Source organism: Eulemur rufifrons, chromosome 30 (assembly GCF_041146395.1).
Source record: "Eulemur rufifrons isolate Redbay chromosome 30, OSU_ERuf_1, whole genome shotgun sequence".
NCBI classification, from domain to species: Eukaryota; Metazoa; Chordata; class Mammalia; order Primates; family Lemuridae; genus Eulemur; species Eulemur rufifrons.
The window spans coordinates 23,097,070-23,115,049 of NC_091012.1; the positions used below are offsets into that span (position 1 = coordinate 23,097,070).

The 17,980-nt window shown below is 35.4% G+C and overlaps 1 protein-coding gene across 2 annotated transcripts in view; it reads left to right on the forward strand.

Moving 5' to 3' along the window:
- GABRA3 (gamma-aminobutyric acid type A receptor subunit alpha3) overlaps positions 1 to 17,980 on the forward strand; it is a 239,983-nt gene that overhangs the window by 166,427 nt on the left and 55,576 nt on the right. For both annotated transcript variants that reach the window (XM_069463221.1, XM_069463222.1), the window contains one exon: positions 12,390 to 12,472. In XM_069463221.1, coding sequence (XP_069319322.1) covers positions 12,390 to 12,472 — 83 coding nt within the window. The remainder of the gene's footprint in view (positions 1 to 12,389; positions 12,473 to 17,980) is intronic.

Consider the following 17,980-nt stretch of genomic DNA (forward strand, 5'->3'; position numbering starts at 1 on the left):
AACGAGCAAGTCAATAGCAGGGATTTTTAACCCAGTGAGATGCCAGTAAGATGGCACAGCATAATTGCTGGAGAAAACGTTTCAAACTCCCATATGCAGTCTGTTGTTTACCCCTTACCTCATTCTCCCTTCTCACTTTGAGAATCTAATGATACATGTACCCTCTGCCTGAGGTAAAAGTAGTATTACCCATAGGTAGCACATGCTATAGCAAATAGATGAAATGTTGAGTTATCACTCATGTAATGCTGAACCTGTCCTTAGACTTCTTCTTTTACAAAATAAAAATTTATTTTAAATATATAAAGAAAGAATAAGAGGACGGGCTTCACAACATTGACATTGTTTCAAATCTTGTTTCTCCAACATAATAACAACAGCTAATATTGCTAATGATTCTCATTATACTACTATTAATCTTTCCCTTTTTCCTTGTCTCCTCCTTCTCTTTCCCCCCTTACCGATGCTATCACTTTCATTTCATATGAATGGGGAAGTCTTTCAAGAATAGGAGTTAATTGCTTAGAACTTTTATTAATTTTACCTCAGCTTTTTGCCTTTCAAATGTTACTATATAGCCTAAACAATTTGGAGTCAAAATGGACACTGGGTTTTAAGGCTTGGATAAGATCTCAGTTTTATATTGCTGCCAACAAGAAGGTACACAAAAAGGATCCCTTAAGAGATAATATAATAGTGTAGTAAAGAATTCTTGCTTTATACTTACATCTTAAAAGTATGATATTTAGTTAAAATATGTTGGATTCTTCTGTTTGTTCATAAGGAATATCATTCTATATGCTAATGGAATTCTTTTGCAATTGTTAAGGGCTACTTTCTAATACAAGTGGTAAAAATTTTGGTCTGTATTACACATGCAGTGTACATTTTCTCTGTGCTTCCATCCTTAGACTTCTTATCTTTCCTATATACCATCGCTCCCTTCATAATGCCATCCAGTATTAAGGCTTTAATTAGCATCTGCAACATGTTAGCAAATAAGGCACAGAGAACTGAAGTAACTTGCACACACCTACTATAAGCTGGATTCATAGTGGAACTGGGTTTTAAATTTGGCAGTCTGGCTTTGGAATCCATGCTCTATTTTTCTAAATTGACAAATAAAAATTGTATATATTTATGATATACATCAGAATGTTTTGATATATGTTTTGACATGATACATTGTAGAATTGATAAATCACTCTAATTATCATATGCATTATCTCACATCTCTTTTTTGTGGTGAGAACACTTAAATTCTACTCTCTTAGCAATTTTCAGGTATACAGTACATTGTTATTAACTATAGTCACCAGGTTTTACAATAGATCTCTTAAACTTATTCCTCATATTTAACTGAAATTTTATATCCTTTGACCAATATCTCCACAATCCTCCCAATCTCTCTGGTAACCACCATTCTACTCTCTGCTCCTATGAGATCACCTTTTTTAGATTCCACATATAAGTGAGATCATGCAGTATTTGTATTTCTATACCTGGCTTATTTCACTTAACATAATGTTCTCCAGGTTCATCCATGTTGTTGCAAATGATAGGATTTCCTTTTTAAAGGCTGAATAGTATTCTATTGTGTATATACAATACATTTGTTATCCATTCATCTTTTGATGAACACTTAAGTTGATTAAATATCTTGGATATTGTGAATAATGGTGCAATGAACATGGAAGTGCAGATATCTCTTCCACATACTAATTCCATTTCATTTGGATATATACCCAGCAGTGGGATTGCTCAATCACTTCGTAGTTCTGTTTTCATTTTTTTGAGGAACTTCCTTAATGTTTTTCACAATGGCTGTGTACAAGAGTTCCCTTTTCTCCAAAGATATATTCTTTTTACTCAAGGTTGCTGTGACTATTTGGGATCTTTTGTGTTTCCATACAAATTTTAGGATTGGTTTTTCTGCTTCTGTGAAAACTGTCATTGGGATTTTGATAAGGGTTGCATTGAAGCTTTAGATAACTTTGGGTAGTATGGACATTTTAACAATATTAATTCTTCCAATACATGAACATGAAATATGTTTCCATTTACTTGTGTCTTCCTCAATTTCTTTGATTAATGTTTTGTAGTTTTCAGTGTACAGATCTTTTATCTCTTCAGTTAAATTTATTCTTAAGTATTTTTGGTAGCTATCAAGGATGGGATTGTTTTCTTCATTTCTCTTTCAGATAATGTATAGAAACAGTACTGGATTTTGTATGTTGATTTTGTATCCTGCAACTTTACTGAACTTGTTTATTGTTCTAACAGTTTTTTTGGTGAAGTCTTTAGGGTCTTCTATATTATGATCATGTCATCTGCAAACAGACATAATTTAATGTCTTTCTTTCTTAGTAGAATGCCTTTTATATCTTTTTAAAAGCTTTTTATTTCAAAATATTAAGGAGGTACAAATGTTTTTGTTATATGATACCTTGTACAATGCTTAAGTCAGGGCCATAAGTGGGCCCATCACCTGAATAGTGTTCATTGTACCTGTTAGGTAGGTTTTTACCCCTCCCCACCTTCCCTTCCTCCCTTCCGGATTTCCAGTGACTTTTACTTCTCTATGTGTGTATCAGTTAGTTCTAAATTATTAGAGAGTACATATGGTATTTGTTTTTCCATTCTTGAAATACTTCACTTAGAATAATGGTCTCCAGTTCCATCCAAATTGCAGCAAAAGACATTAATTCATTTCTTTTTATGGCTGAGTAGTAGTCCATGGTATATCCATGTCTATATCTATATCTACCCATACACACACACCACATTTTGTTAATCCACCCATGAACTGATGGTCACTTAGGTTGATTCCACATCTTTGTAATTGTGAATAGTGCTGCAATAAACATTTGAGTGCAAGTGTCTTTTTGATAAAATGACTTCTTTTCCTTTGGGCAAATAACCAGTAGTGTGATTGCTGGGTTGAATGGTAGGTCTACTTTTAGTTGTTTGAAAAATCTCCATACTTTTTCATAGAGGTTGTACTAATTTGCAGTCCCACCAACAGTGTATAAGTGTTCCTTTTTCTCTGCATCCACACCAGCATGTATTGTTTTTGGAATTTTTAATAGCCATTCTGACAGGGGTAGAGTGATATCTCATTTTGATTTTAATTTGCATTTCCCTGATGATTAGAAACATTGAGCATTTTTACATATGTTTGTTGTCCATTTGTCCATCTTCTTTTGAAAAGCTTCTGTTCATGTCTCTTGCCCACTTTTTAATGGGGTTGTTATTTTTTTCTTGCTGATTTGAGTTCTTTGTAGACTCTGGATATTAGCCATTTATTGGGTATATAGTTTGCTAACATTTTCTCCCATTCTCTAGGTTATCTGTTTGCTCTGTTGATTATTTCCTTCTCTGTGCAAAAGCTTTTTATTTAATCAAGTTCCATTTATGTATTTTTGTTGTTGATATAAGTGCGTTTGGGGTCTTAGTCATAAATTCTTTGCCTTTTCTTTCTTTCCGTTGCCTAATTGCTCTGACTAGAACTTGTAATCCATGCTCTTAACCTCTATGCTATATTGCCTCTCTTGATTTGTTTAAAATAAGGGCTTTTTGAAGTATAATTTACAAATGATAAAATTCATTTTAGTATAGAATTCAATGATTTTTAGTAAATTTACAGAGTTGTGCAACCATGACCAAAATTCAGGTTTAGAACATTTCTATCACCTCCAAAAGTCCCTCTAAAACTTTGTAGTCACTCTCCATTCTCTCCTCAACCCCAGGCAACCACTAATGTACCTTGTGTCTCTATAGATTTGCCTTTCTTGGACATGTCATGTGAATGGAATTATACAATGTGTGACATTTTATATCTGGCCACTTTCACTTAGCATAACACATTTGAGATATCTGTGTTGTTGTGTATTTCTTTTTATTGATGACTAACATTCTGTTGTATGAATATAGCACATTTTGTTCATCCATTCACCATTTAATGGACATTTGGATCGTTTCCATTCTTTGATTATTGTGAACAGTGCTGCTATGAATGGGTCCTTCTGTGGACATACGTTTTCATTTCTCTTTGGTAGTAGAGAATTAGTGAAACCACAGGGTCTTATGGTAAGTTTATGAGTAACTTTTTAAGAAACTGCCAAAGTATTTTCCAAAGTGTGCTTTTTACCAGCAATTTATGAGTTTCTGTTTTCTCGAAATCCTCATCAACATTTGAAATTGTCAGTGTTTTCATTTTAGCCATATTAGTATGGTTTTAATTTGCATTTCTCTAATGACCAAAAATGTTGAACATCTTTCCGTGTGCTTATTAGCTAACAGAATATCTTCTTTGATAAAATGTATATTTAAATATTTTGCTCATTTTTAAATTAAATTGTTTTTCTTCTCATTGAGTTTTATTATTTATGTATTCTTCACATAAGTTCTTTTTCAGATATGTTTCACAAATATATTCATCCACTTTGTGCCTTGTCTTTTCATCTTCTTAATGGTGTCTTCTGACAAGCAAAAGTTTTGAGTTTTGATAAAGTCCAATTTGTCATATTTTTTCTTTTATGGATTATGTTTTTGGTGTAATATCTAAGAAATCTTTGCATAATTCAGGGTAACAAAAATGTTCTCCTATGTTCTCCTTTAGAATTTTGAGCTATTAAATTTAGGTCTATGAAACATTGCTAGTTGATTTTTACTTATGGTGTGAGGCAAGGGTCTAAGTTAATTTTTTTGCATGTGGATATCGAATTCTCCTAGCACCATGTATTGAAAAAGCTATTTTCTCTCCATTAACTTGCCTTGGCACCTTGGTAAAAAATAAATTGACTATAAATATCAAAGTTCATTTCTGGACTTTTTATTCTTTTCATTGGTCTATATAATCTATCTTTAGGCCAAAACTGCACTATATTGATTACTGTAGCTTTATGTTGTTTATCTTAAAATTGGGAAGTGAAAGTACTCATGATTTTTATTTGAAAGATGCTTTGGCTATTCTAGATTCTTTTTATTGCCCTATAAATTTTAAAATCAGCTTGCTTTCTTTACAAAAAGAAAAAATTCTGTGATTTTGAAAGGGAGTGTTTTGAATCTATAGAGCAATTTGGTGAGAATTGACATCTTAATGATATTAGGTCTTCAAGATCTATGAACACTGAATGTCTGAATATGTCATTTTCAAATATAGACAGTTTTGATTTTTGCTTTCTAATCTTTGTCTAATATTCTTTTGCTTGCCTAATTATTTAGACAGCTTTATTGAAATATGATTCCTATGTCATACAATTCACCCTATTAAAGTGTACAATTAAATGATTTTTAATATATTCAGAGTTGTGCAACCATTACTACTATCTAATTTCAGAACATTTTAGCATCTCAAAAAAGAAACTCCATACCCATTAGCAGTCACTCCCTAATGCTTTTCATTTTTGACTGGCTAAAACCTTCAATAAAAAATTGAATAAGAGAGAACAGACATCCTTGCTTGATCTTAGGGGGGGGAAATAACTTAGTATTTCACTATTAATATGATGCTAGATGTGGATTTTTTGTAAATGCCCTTGACTATTTGAGAAAGTTGTCTCCTATTCCTAGATTTTTGAGTTTTGAATTATGAAGCGGTGTTAGATTTCATCTCCCTGCTTTTGTCCTTGCCCTCCTTCAACTTATTATCTTCACTGCTGCCAGAATAATCCTAAAATATTACCAAGATCTAGTTATCCTTCTGCTTAAAATCTTGCAATGTCTCCACTTTTCACTCAGAATGAAACCCAAAATATTCTTGGAAGCCTTACACTATCTAGTCCATACTTTGTAGTTTCCTCTTTGAACTCATTTTCTATCAGTCTTCTGCTTGATTTCTCTACTACAGCCACAGTAGCCTAATTGCCGTTCCTTCAACACACTGGGCACACTTCTACCATGGGGCCCTTGCATTTGCTACTCCTTCTAATTTGAATGCTCTTTCCCCAGGTTTTCACAAGGCTCATTTGCTCATCTACTTCAGGTTGTTGCTCAAATATCACCTCATTGAAAATTACAATCCCTTCCCAATACTCTGTACCCATATCTTCTTATTTTTCTTCCTGGGGCATATCACCTTTTAATATACTATATAATTTACTGATTTATCTTGTTAATTTTTTATCTTCCCCTACTCAAATGTAAGCTCTAAGTGGACAACAATCTTGGTATTTTTACTGATGTACAGTAGTACCCCCATCTGTGGTTTCACTTTCCGTGATTTCAGTTACCTGCAGTCAACCGAGGTCTGAAAATACTAAATAGAAAATTCCAGAAATGAACAATTCATAAATTTTAAATTTCTGTCGTTCTGAGTAGTGTGATGAAATGTTGGCCATCCTGCTTTGTTCTGCCAGGATGTGAATCCTCCCTTTGTTCAGCATATTCATTAGTCACTTAGTAGCCATCTTGGTTATCAGATCAACTGTCTCAGTATCAAAGTGCTTGTGTTCAAGAAACCCTTATTTTACTTCATAATGGCCACAAAGTGAAAGAATACTGTGCCTAATTTATAAATTAAACTTTTTCATAGATATTTATGTATAGGAAAATCATAGTATATCTAGGGTTTGATAATATCTGCACTTTCAGGCATCCACTGGGGGTTTTAGAATGTATCCCTCAGGGAAAAGAGTGGACTACTGTACTTACATTGTTTAAAACAATACCTGGCATGTACTAGGTGATCAGTAAATATTTGTTGAATACACCAGTGAGTCAGGAAACTTTTACTCAGCTTTGCCCCAGTCATGTTGGGTGACTTGGGATACGTTTCCTTCCTTCTGTTTTCTCATATATAAAAGAAATAAGGGGATAAAATAAATGCTTCTGTAAGGCTCGTCTAGCTCTGAAATTCTAGGAAAGGAACTATGGGCCCACTGAAGGGAATAAATTGAAATACTATATTGTTTTTTTTTTGTTTGTTTGTTTGTTTGTTTGAGACAGAGTCTTACTCTCTTGCACAGGCTAGAGTGCCATGGCATCAGCCTAGCTCACAGCAACCTCAAACTCCTGGGCTCAAGCAATTCTCCTGCCTCGGCATCCCAAGTAGCTGGGACTACAGGCATGTGCCACCATGCCCGGCTAATTTTTTCTATATATATTTTTAGTTGTCCATATAATTTCTTTCTATTTTTTTAGTAGAGACGGGGTCTTGCTCTTGCTCAGGCTGGTCTCGAACTCCTGAGCTCAAACAATCCACCCACCTCGGCCTCCCAGAATGCTAGGATTACAGGTGTGAGCCACTGCACCCGGCCGAGATATTATGTGTTAATGAGTTATATTAAGATACTATTTTGCCTAGAACCTCAGGAATAATACCTGAATTCTGTCTTGCCCAACCAACACCTCCTCTCTGCAGGATCTTCATAGAAACATATGCCTTTAGGACAGAAAAATCATTCAGCAATTCATTCATTCAATAAATATTCATTGAATACCTACAATGTGCTATGTACTACACTAGGCACATGTCAAAGAGAAAATAAGCTTAAAGATCCATAATCTTATAGTAAGGAAAGAAAGAAAATAGATGATAAATAGAAAAAAATAAATTATATGGTATGCTGAATGTTAAGTATTATGGAAAAAGAAAGAACATGGCAAGGTTTACTACCCACCCTGTGATGGTCAGAATAAGCCTCACTTAGAAGATGCTAATTAAGCAAAGACTTGGAAGAAGTGCAGGAATTAGTAATCCAGATATTTAAAAGAAGAACATTCTAGACAGAAAGCATAGCAAGTACAAAGGCCATGATGTAGAAGAACTTGGCATGTTGAAAGACCTGGAGCAGAGTAAGCAGGAATCAAAGCAGGCCAAACCCTGAATGGTGACTGAGGCCCTGTGATCTTAATGTCACATCTTTGAGCGGTCTCTGACCTTTTTGCAAAAAGCTCATTAAAACCTATTAACAAATATACAACTAGCTTTAGTAGAGCTCCACAAATGAATCCATGAAGAGGGAGAAATTTTGGAAAAGGAGGCAAAAGGGAGAAAGTTTTACAGGGTTTGTTTATATTGTTGACCTGAAGTCAGAGGCAACCATGTCACCTAAAGGCTTTGATTCTGTCTCAATTTTCTGTCTGAAATTATTTTCTTTATGTAATAAAGATAATAATGATAGTGATAATCCTATGGAGTAGCTAAACCTTTTGGCTTCTTTTTTCTGATTTGTGCCTTCCATCACCCTATAAATCCATCAAGTTGTTGAGTGAATAAATGTTGAATGGATGGATGGGGTACATAGGGGCAGGAGTTATTATCTCTATTCTTTGTTACAGATGAAGAAACTGAAGTTGAGAAAAGTTCATTCTGTCAACATAAATTCTGACTTATTTTTTTTCCTCTAAATATTTTTAGTTATGTTTCCATCTCCACTGCTAATCTCTTAGTTCACATAACTATCCTTTCTTAACTAGACTGCAGTAATAACCATGTCACTGATCTGCCAACTCTGTAGGTGTCATCCTCCAGTCCATAATTCAATAAGTTAAATGGCAATTTCCAAGCCATGCCCACTGAGTTATCTTGCAAGATAAATGGTGCTAACAAGAACATAGTACCTTCATCACAGTCCCCAGAATTATTTTCTTGAAAGACCAATCTGACTTTGCCAGTTTTTAGTTCAAGACTTAGAAAGTTGATCTTGCTGAGTATGATGCCCACAGCTCTACAGGATCTGGCTCCAGCCTCATCTCCCACCACTTCCTAGCTATCCTCAACCCCAGCTCTCATACACTTCCTTCTAGCACTGCTGGATCACAAACAATCACCCAAATAGGCCAGACTGCTCATGCCTTTGTGGTTTAGCATATGTAATATTCTTTAGAATGCCTTTCTTTGTCTCACCCTAATTTTAAGCTTCATATTAGGTGATCTTGGTCCTATACATAATGCCTTCTATTATGACCCCAAGCATAATAATTCCTTCATCTTCTGTGTACCCACAGCACCCATCATAGAACTTGATACACTGTGTTGGGACTGTTTGTGTACATATATGCTATTTATCTCAGACAGTAATCTCATCAAAGGCTGGGTCCACATATCTTTCCTGATAACCTATGAGTGCTCCATAAATGTTTGTTATATGAATGCATGAATATAAGATATTTGCAGTGAGCTTAGGCAGAAAAAATGGGCCTGGAAGAGAGTAGCTATAAATAACTTAATTGAATAAAATAATAAATGTATTTTAGCATCTGTGACTGAAGATAGGTACACATTCTCTTCAACTCTAGGTTTAAGAGGCTCTATGTATGTCAGGACTCTTTTGGAGTCAATACCTGTCTTGTGGCAGAGACTCCTTTTTCTAGATGTCAAAGCTTTCTCTCAATGACCTGATGGACCTCCAGGGCTGAGAAGAAAAATATTTTACAGAGATTAGAAAATGGACTATTTGGAAGAAAACCTTAGCTATTGTCAGCCACTGGATGAGTTACAAAGCTGAGACCAACAAATACAGTTCTGGAAGGAACTAGCACGAAAATCAAGTTCACTTCATTTCAGTCAGCCAGGCTCTAGGTGGCCTACTGTCCAGCATCTCCAATCCTGCCTGATTGCTAAAGCTGATGGATGTGTAACAACCTCACAAATGATCAGAGCGGCAATAGTAGATATAAATTGCTCACAGCAGGCTAACTAAAGCAAATGTGCCCAGGTGTTTATTAGCAAGAACCCCAGACTGGAAGGCAGAAACCAATTATGTGCCCTTCAGCAAGTAGTTACTCATCTCTTATTTTCAATATCCCCATTTAAACAGTAAGAGGTTGGAATTAGATGGCAAGTGTCCTTGCAGTTCCAACCAATCCCTTGGATATTTACAAAATTTCCATGTGTCTTGAACAAAAGCTCAATTCTCAAGCTAGCTGCAATATTCCACCAATCTGACCTTTATTCTTAAGGCGCAAAGGGGGTTTTGTGACTTGAAGAACCAGACACAAGAGAAATGTTTTTCACTGAAAAACCTGCTCCTGGTGTTGGACACTGAAAAGATTCCATGAGAGTTTAATAAAGAAACTTGTGTTCCTTCTCTCCATTTATATTATTATTTCCAAGATACTGCCTCTTATGAATAATGCCAAGGGGAAATTACTTTATGTCTACCAAGCAGTTCTGGGGACGTGAAGAATAAGACCACAACAAATAGATTATCAAGGCAGGATGCAAAGGTAGTGATTTCTGATTAGGAGCAGAGGTGATTTTTTTATAATAACTTTTCTATCTTCCTTCCCATCCACTTCTTGCCCATTCCACCTAAGCACAGAGCAGAGAGGAAAAAGCAAATGTTTGTGGGGCCAGGGTAGTTCACAAGCCAAATTATTCTGTGCTCTTTTCATTGATTCTTAAACACATCCTAATGATCTCTGACCTTCTGCATCATACTGTCTTCCCTTCTTGCCCTCCCTGTCTCCCTCCACCTAGCTAGGACTTTCAATAGCTCTTCAAGCTTTTGCTTCAGTAGAAAGCAATTTGTACCCAGGCTAATAATGTCCTCAACTCCTGCCCTGTGTCAATAGTTAACTGCATATGTGAGTGTTATTTTTCTCCTCCTGTATGGGTAATCACTGTGAGGGCAGAAATTGTGCTTTTGCCTCTGGTTCTTCCTTCTTTTCTTGGTATTATCCCATAACTACCTTATTCATAGAAAATGCTTGCTCAAAGGTAACCAGAGATAATTAGAGCATCTATTATATGACTGAAAGATTCCTGAGGAGCTGAGGAAACATTTACTCTCTGATGAATAGAAGATAGCTGGTGTAGAAAGAACACTGGATTTGCACTCTGGTTTGCTAGGTTTTGTGACTCTGAGAAAAATCACTTTAACTTCATGAATTCTTGTCTCTGAAATAAGGATGGTAATAATGCCTGTAATATGTCACTCACAGGGTTACTATGGGTATAATATGGGGTAAATAGCACCGTTGGTTCCAGACAACCAGGGTCCCTACATCACAAATGTTAGGGGTAAGCCTGAATAGGATTATCTATGACCGTGTCTTAGAAATTGTAGCATGCTGTGAATATCTCATGGGTTATTAGCAATGATTATTGTAATGATAACAATTATACATTGAACCTCCTATGCCTTCCTAGACATGTAGATGTGTGTAATTTGACAATAAATATCTCCTGGTATCTCACTCTCATCAACCAAAGAGAAACAGTGTTAGGCAGCAATATCCTGGGAATATCTTCTTGCTAAGATCTTGCTTACTGACATTGTTACAGTGGCACTGGGATTGAGGAGAGTGAGAAATTGGGACACTAAATATGGGATTCCTTACAGGCATTTCTTTATTTTTTGCTTCAACAAGACACTTCTCCATCAGACTTCTCCGGTAATTGCCTAGAAATCATATATATTCCTCTCAGTCTTATATACTGATGTTTTATTAAGCAGGATTTCTTGTCCTTAGTAGTACTTCGGTCCTGAAATGGTCTGGGCAGAGGTATCTGTCTAAGGGAGGAAGCTACTAGAGGAATAAGTGACACTGTAATTTTTGCTGTGTGGGTCCCATTTCTACACAGGAGGCTACCATCTAAGCCAGGGAAAGTTGGTCCTCAAAACATTTGAAAAAAATTAGAGGTGAAACCTTGGAATAGATTATTATGCAGGCTAACACAGGGAAATGAGTACATGGACATGGCAAATCATACCCCATCCAGATTTCCGTTGAGGAATCCATGCATAATTTTTCCCACATGTTGCCTCTGTTGGGAAAGCATGAGCACTTTACACTTGACCTCTGAATTTTCTGATGTCCTCCATTATCTTTGCATTTTTGTTTGGAGTGGTCAGTTGCTGCGTGTCTCTGTGTGTGTGTGTGTGTGTGTGTGTGTGTGCACTTATGTTCTCCAAGAACTGTCTCTTTCAATAAAGCAATAGCAGTCCCTGTGAGCAGCAAAGTTGTCTTTTGCATCTGTTCATTTTCAGGGTAAAGATATTCTTTCTACATATCTCTCCTCTCCAGTGTAATCTTTAAATTGGTTAACTCATACAATAGCCTGCTGAGAAGAATTATTTCAGAAATAATTAAACTGCGATCAGGAGTGAATGAGTCAGAACCTGGTGTTTCCAGGCTTCTTGGGGGGTGGCTAAGCAAGCAGAGTTAGGGAAGATAATTTATATTTGTTTTTCTAAAGGTGATAGGGTAGGATTCAGATCTGATCTAAAAATCTGAATACCAAATGCTGCTTTGAGAGGCTATCTAGTTCTTTTAATCCATCCCTTATGTATATAAAGACTTGAAACTCACTGAACCTAAGCAAATAAAATACCCTGTTATTCTTAGGATCACACCATTGCTGCTGAGTGGGAACTCAGCCTTATGTTTAAGAACATTTATTTTAGATTAATTGCATTTTCTGTTCACCTTTCTTTTAGGTTAACAATTCATGCTGAGTGTCCCATGCATTTGGAAGATTTTCCCATGGATGTGCATGCCTGCCCACTGAAGTTTGGAAGCTGTATGTATTTTCTCATTCTTTTTTTCTCCCAATCTTCCAAAAGAAACTTAACATATTCTATTGTGTCTACTAGGGGTTTCCAAAGCTGAGGCATTTAATCCAGGCTGGTATGGGAGTGGGTCACAGGAGTGGGGTTGAACAGTATTAACTGATCAGTATGAGATTTAGCCTTTAATAGAATTTTCTTTCTAAGCAGCAAACCTTATTTGACTATTTCAGACTAATTTTTCTGTCATTAGATTGAAACATTAACCTATGTATTTTAAATTGCCCAAAGGCCAGAGCAAGACAGAACTGATACAGAGTACAGTAGCTGCTTCCTAAAGACAAGATATATCAAACAGAATGCATTTTTTTTTGAAATGTCTATCCTACCTACATCTTCACATACCTCTGGCCAATTCTCAACAGCAAATGGTAGGCAGGAAGAGACTCCAAAGACTTTCTCATTTTTTAGAGTATTGCCTTTCCCAATAGCTATAAATCTTACAGAGACAGTAGTAGATATATAACCCATTTTCAAATGATTAGAAAAGTTGAAATTGAATAGAATTTGAGTGTGTTTTTCAATCTAAGAATTTTAGAGAAAGTTTCACATAGGGAGTCATCAGAGTAATATATCAAGATTTGTGTTGATCATGTCTAAATTGAATTTAGCTCTGTGTTTTGAAATAGAAAGTGCATTTGAAGAGATTCAAATAATTAAGTGTGACATATTTTTCAATCATTAGTTTGTCAAATATATACCGATTGTCTCCCTTGTGTCAGGCTCTATTCTAAGAGCTTGGAATTCATCCATTAATAAACAAAAACCCTTGTCCTTGTGGAACTTATATTATAGAGAGGAGAGTGACAGTGAAAGATAAAATCAACAATGAATGAAAAAATTAAAGTATGTTGTAAAGTGAGAAACACCATGGAAAAACATCAAAGTACTACCGAATCAGGGTAATCCTCCACCTATGCAAGTACTAGTCATGCCATTGAAATTGAAAATAGGGTGATCGGAATCGTTCTACTTTTTTTTTTTAAAAAAGTGACATTTGAACAGAAATTTTAAGGAAGTAAAGGGGTTAACAATGCAGATATCTGAGGAAATAGTGCTCCAGGTAGAAGGAACAAGCAGGAAAAATACCTTAAGGTAGAGAAGTATCTGGCTTGTTCAGAAAATATCAAAGTAGGCAATGTGGCTTGGAAGAGTGAGGAAGTGGTAGAGGGCAAGGACAGGGTGAGACCAAACCAGGGACCAGGCCAACTAGAGTCTTATAGGCCATTAAAGGGCTTTGAATTATAGTCTAAGGGAAAATGGGAGTGATTGGAATATTTTGGAAAAAAAAAAAACATGGCATTATCTGACTTATGTTCTAAAAGAATTACTAGAGATTTTTTAAAATAATATAAGTAGATGAAAGCAGGAAGTCCAGTTAGGAGGTTATTGCAATATTTCAGGTGAGAGGTGATGATGGCTCAGATCAGAGTGATGATAGTAATAAAAGTGATGAAAAGTGGCCCGATTCTGGGTACATTATAAAGGAAGATCCAACAGTATCACCTAATGGATTAGATATAGCATATTATAAAAAGTGAGAACTGAATGGTGACTTGTAGATTTTTGACCTAATGAATTTGCTATTAAATGAGATGAATATTACTTCCCTTCTGAGTAGGACAGAGTTGTTTGAGTAGGACAGTGCTGCCTTCATGAACAACTAGAAAACCTAGAACTGTAGAAACAATAAGGATTGAAGATACTAAAATTCTGGAGAAAGGGGAGAACCTCTCACAGATGAACTTGTGACTTGCAGCTTCTTCATCCCTGGGGGCACTTGCCTCTTCTGGCAGTGGATTGCAGCTTAGATTGGAGCCCCACACATAGGGCTGATACTGGTGGATAGGAAAAAAAACAGCAATGATTTTGATGGTCATGCAGGGAGTGCTAGGGTGACAAAAGTAGAGCTCTAAAAGGTCTCATATTCTTGGTTGATACCCCCCCCCACAACACAATCAGTGAATTTTGATTTTGCACACAGCATGGTGCCAAAAACTAATATGAAAAACTTTGTAACGGAGTGCTGCTTTTCCTGCAGTTTCCCAATGCTACAAAAAAGGAAAAAAAAAAAAAAGAAAAAAGAAAAGAAAAGAAAAAGAAAAAGAAGAAGAAGAAGAAGACGACGACGACGACATGCCAGGCTATCAGTTTTAAAACCTTAGAGAGCTATATCCTAGTTACAAGGGAACAGCAGAGATGGACCAGATTTAACCCAAACTATAACCCAGCCCAGTTGCAGCAGTCCCCACCTTTTTGGCACCAAGGACCAGGGAGGTGGTGGGGAGGGGGGAGGCGGAGCTCAGGTGGTTATGCAAAAGGTGGGGAGTGGCTATAAATACAGATGAAGCTTAGACTGCTCTCCTGCAGCCACAGCTCACCCATCGCTCCTCACCTCCTGCTGTGCAGAGGGTTAGGATTCCGGGTGGGGGTGGGGGTGGGGGGCCAGAGTTCAGGTGGTGAGTGATACAGCTGGGTTCCAACAACCAAGGGTTAGGGACCACAGCTTTATAGGATTAAGGTGATAATTTTCCCACATTATCTGCACAGCAAAGGAAAGAATGAAGCCTCTCTGGTGTAAGAGAGGCTTCTATGTGAAAGTGCTACAGTTTAATATAAAATGTTTGGAATTCAATAAAAAATCATTATTTATATGAATAGGCAGGGCGATGAATCCTAAAACCAAGATTTAAAAACAAAACAAAACAAAAACCAAAATAGAGAAACAGATTTACAGATGATCCAGATATCAGGATTTGTAGACAAGGACTTTAAAAAACTATGGCTAATACGTTCAAGAGTAAAAGATGAAAAGATGACTAGAACAGATCAAAGATAGAGAATTTCAACAGAGAATTGGAATCTAGAAAGAAGAATAAATTGGAAATTACTTACATAAAAGTACAATATCTAAAATTCAGAATTCAGTGGATAGTTTAAGAAGAAAAAGATTAGATATGAAAAATGGGTAAACAGAAAATAGCAAAACTGAAGCATGGAAAGACAAAATACAGAAAAGAATAAAAAGCATGTAGAACATAGTAAAAGAAATTGCAATGTATAATTTTGCAGAAGGAAAACAGGTAGAGAAAAGAGCAAAAGCAATAATTAAGCAGTTAAAGGCCAATCATTTAAAAACTGATGAAAATTATCAATCCAAAGATGCAAGAAGTAGTGCAAACACCAAGAAGGATAAATACAAATAAAATAATGCTGATTCTAAAGTTTATATGGAAATATTAAAATGCCAAGAATAGCTAAGACAATCTTGAAGAATAAAACTGGGAAATTTACAATCAAATCTCATCTAATATCAGATATCTAGACCTATTTTAAAGCTATAGTAATTCAGACAAGGCATTATTATTGCAAAGATAGACAAATATAATAATGAGACAGAATAGAAAAATGAATGAGAGAGAGAGAAGAGAGAGAGAAAGATAGATTGGTCTTGACTCTTACCTCACATCATGAACAAAAATAAATTCCAGATGGATTGAAGATCTAAATGTGAATGAATGAAAGGTAAAACAATAAAGCTTTTGGAAGAAAACATAAGAGAATATCTTCATGATCTTGGAAGAGGTAGAGATTGTTTAAACAGAATGTAGAATAGCATTAACCATAAAAGCAAAAGATTACTTGGAACATATAAAAAATTAAGACATTTTCTTTATTAAAAGACCATTAAGAGAGTGAAGAGCAAACTACATGGTGAGGGAAAATATTTGCATCGTGTATATTATGACAAGGGACTCAAAGCCATAATACTTCCTACAAATCTATAAAAAGTATCAGAAACTTCAATAGAGAAAAGGCAAAGTCTTGAACAGGCACCTTATAAAGCAGACTTTCCCAATCTCTCTCTCTCTCACACACACTCACACACACACACACACACACACACATGCATACAATTACTGACTACATTAGTCAGCAGGAAAATGTGGATTTAGAATCCAAAGCCTACCACTACACACCCACTAGAATGACTAAAATGAAAAAGGCAGAAAATACCACTTATTGGTGAGGATGTGGAGCAAATCTGTGCTTTCATGCACTACTGATAAGAAAGTAAATTTGTACCAAGGTTTTCAGAAATTGGTGCTATAATATAATATAACATGTGCATATCATATAACTTAGCATTTCTCGTCCTGAATATATTTCCAAACAGAAATCATTGTTTATGTCCACCAGAAAGCATATAAAGAAGTCCATAGCACAGTTAATGTAATAGACTCACAATGGAAACTACCCTAATGTCCATTAGAATGCATTAAAAATCTGTAGCATATTCACACAATGAAATACTACAGAGCAATGACAATTATATTACACTCAACAACATGGATGAGGTCACGGACACAATACTGAGCAAAAGCTAAACACATAAGTGTATGTAAAGTATGATTCCATTTATATCATATACAAAAACAGGCAAAACTAATCTGTGGTGTTAAAAGTCTTTAATATTTTATTTAATATTGTCATTGGATGTATTTCTTAATTCCTGACATATTGAGAAATGGGATTCAGGAACAAGCAGTTGGAGTTCCTAGGAATTTTATAAAATAAATGTTATTCATAGAACATTCCAACCTTCTTGATGTTCTTTACTCATAATCATGGGTATCCCACTATTTTAATAAATAAAAAATAATAAGTTTATAAGTATTAACAAAGAGTGGTAGTATATAGAAGATTATTCAGACACTGGAAAATGTCAGCAAACCTTACTGGACAGTATTTGAATAACAGCATTTGACTCTCCTAGCAAAGTAAACAGTGCTACACAGAGTCACAGTTCAAAATTGCCAGTTTAAGGATTTATTTTACTTTCCAAGCCCCTTATTTCTTGGATGAACACTCTCAGGGTTTGTATATAGTATACTATGCATATAAAATACGATGTATATCAATTTATTAATATTCAATTTACAAGAATTACTTACCATTAGAAGAATAGAGAGCCATTAGCACACACTTATAATAAGGAAAATCAACTGATAAGATTGTGACCACTTCTGTCCTATGTACTGCTGTCCTGATACCTGAAAATTTTAAAACTTTGACTGAATATGTCAGCATTTCTTGCTCTGAGTTTTCATTTGACATCAATAAATTCCTGCAAGTTATTAATGTCTGTATATGTATTGTTAAGCTTTAATTCTTAGAGGAGAATTATACTTTTTCCATTTTTGCTCATTTTTCAAGATTTAATATTCATAAAAATATATGAATTTCCCAATACAATGCCAGGAAAGAATTTTCACATAGAAACACTAGTCGGGATAGTGGTTATCCTGGGTTGGGATTGTTATTGGAAAGGGACACAAATGATGCTTCTGGGTGCTGGTTACATAGGATATAAATCTGGTATTCAGAAAAGAGATCGGGACTGGAGATGTAATTTAAGTGTCATCTATATAGATGATATTTAACGCCATATGGCTAGATAA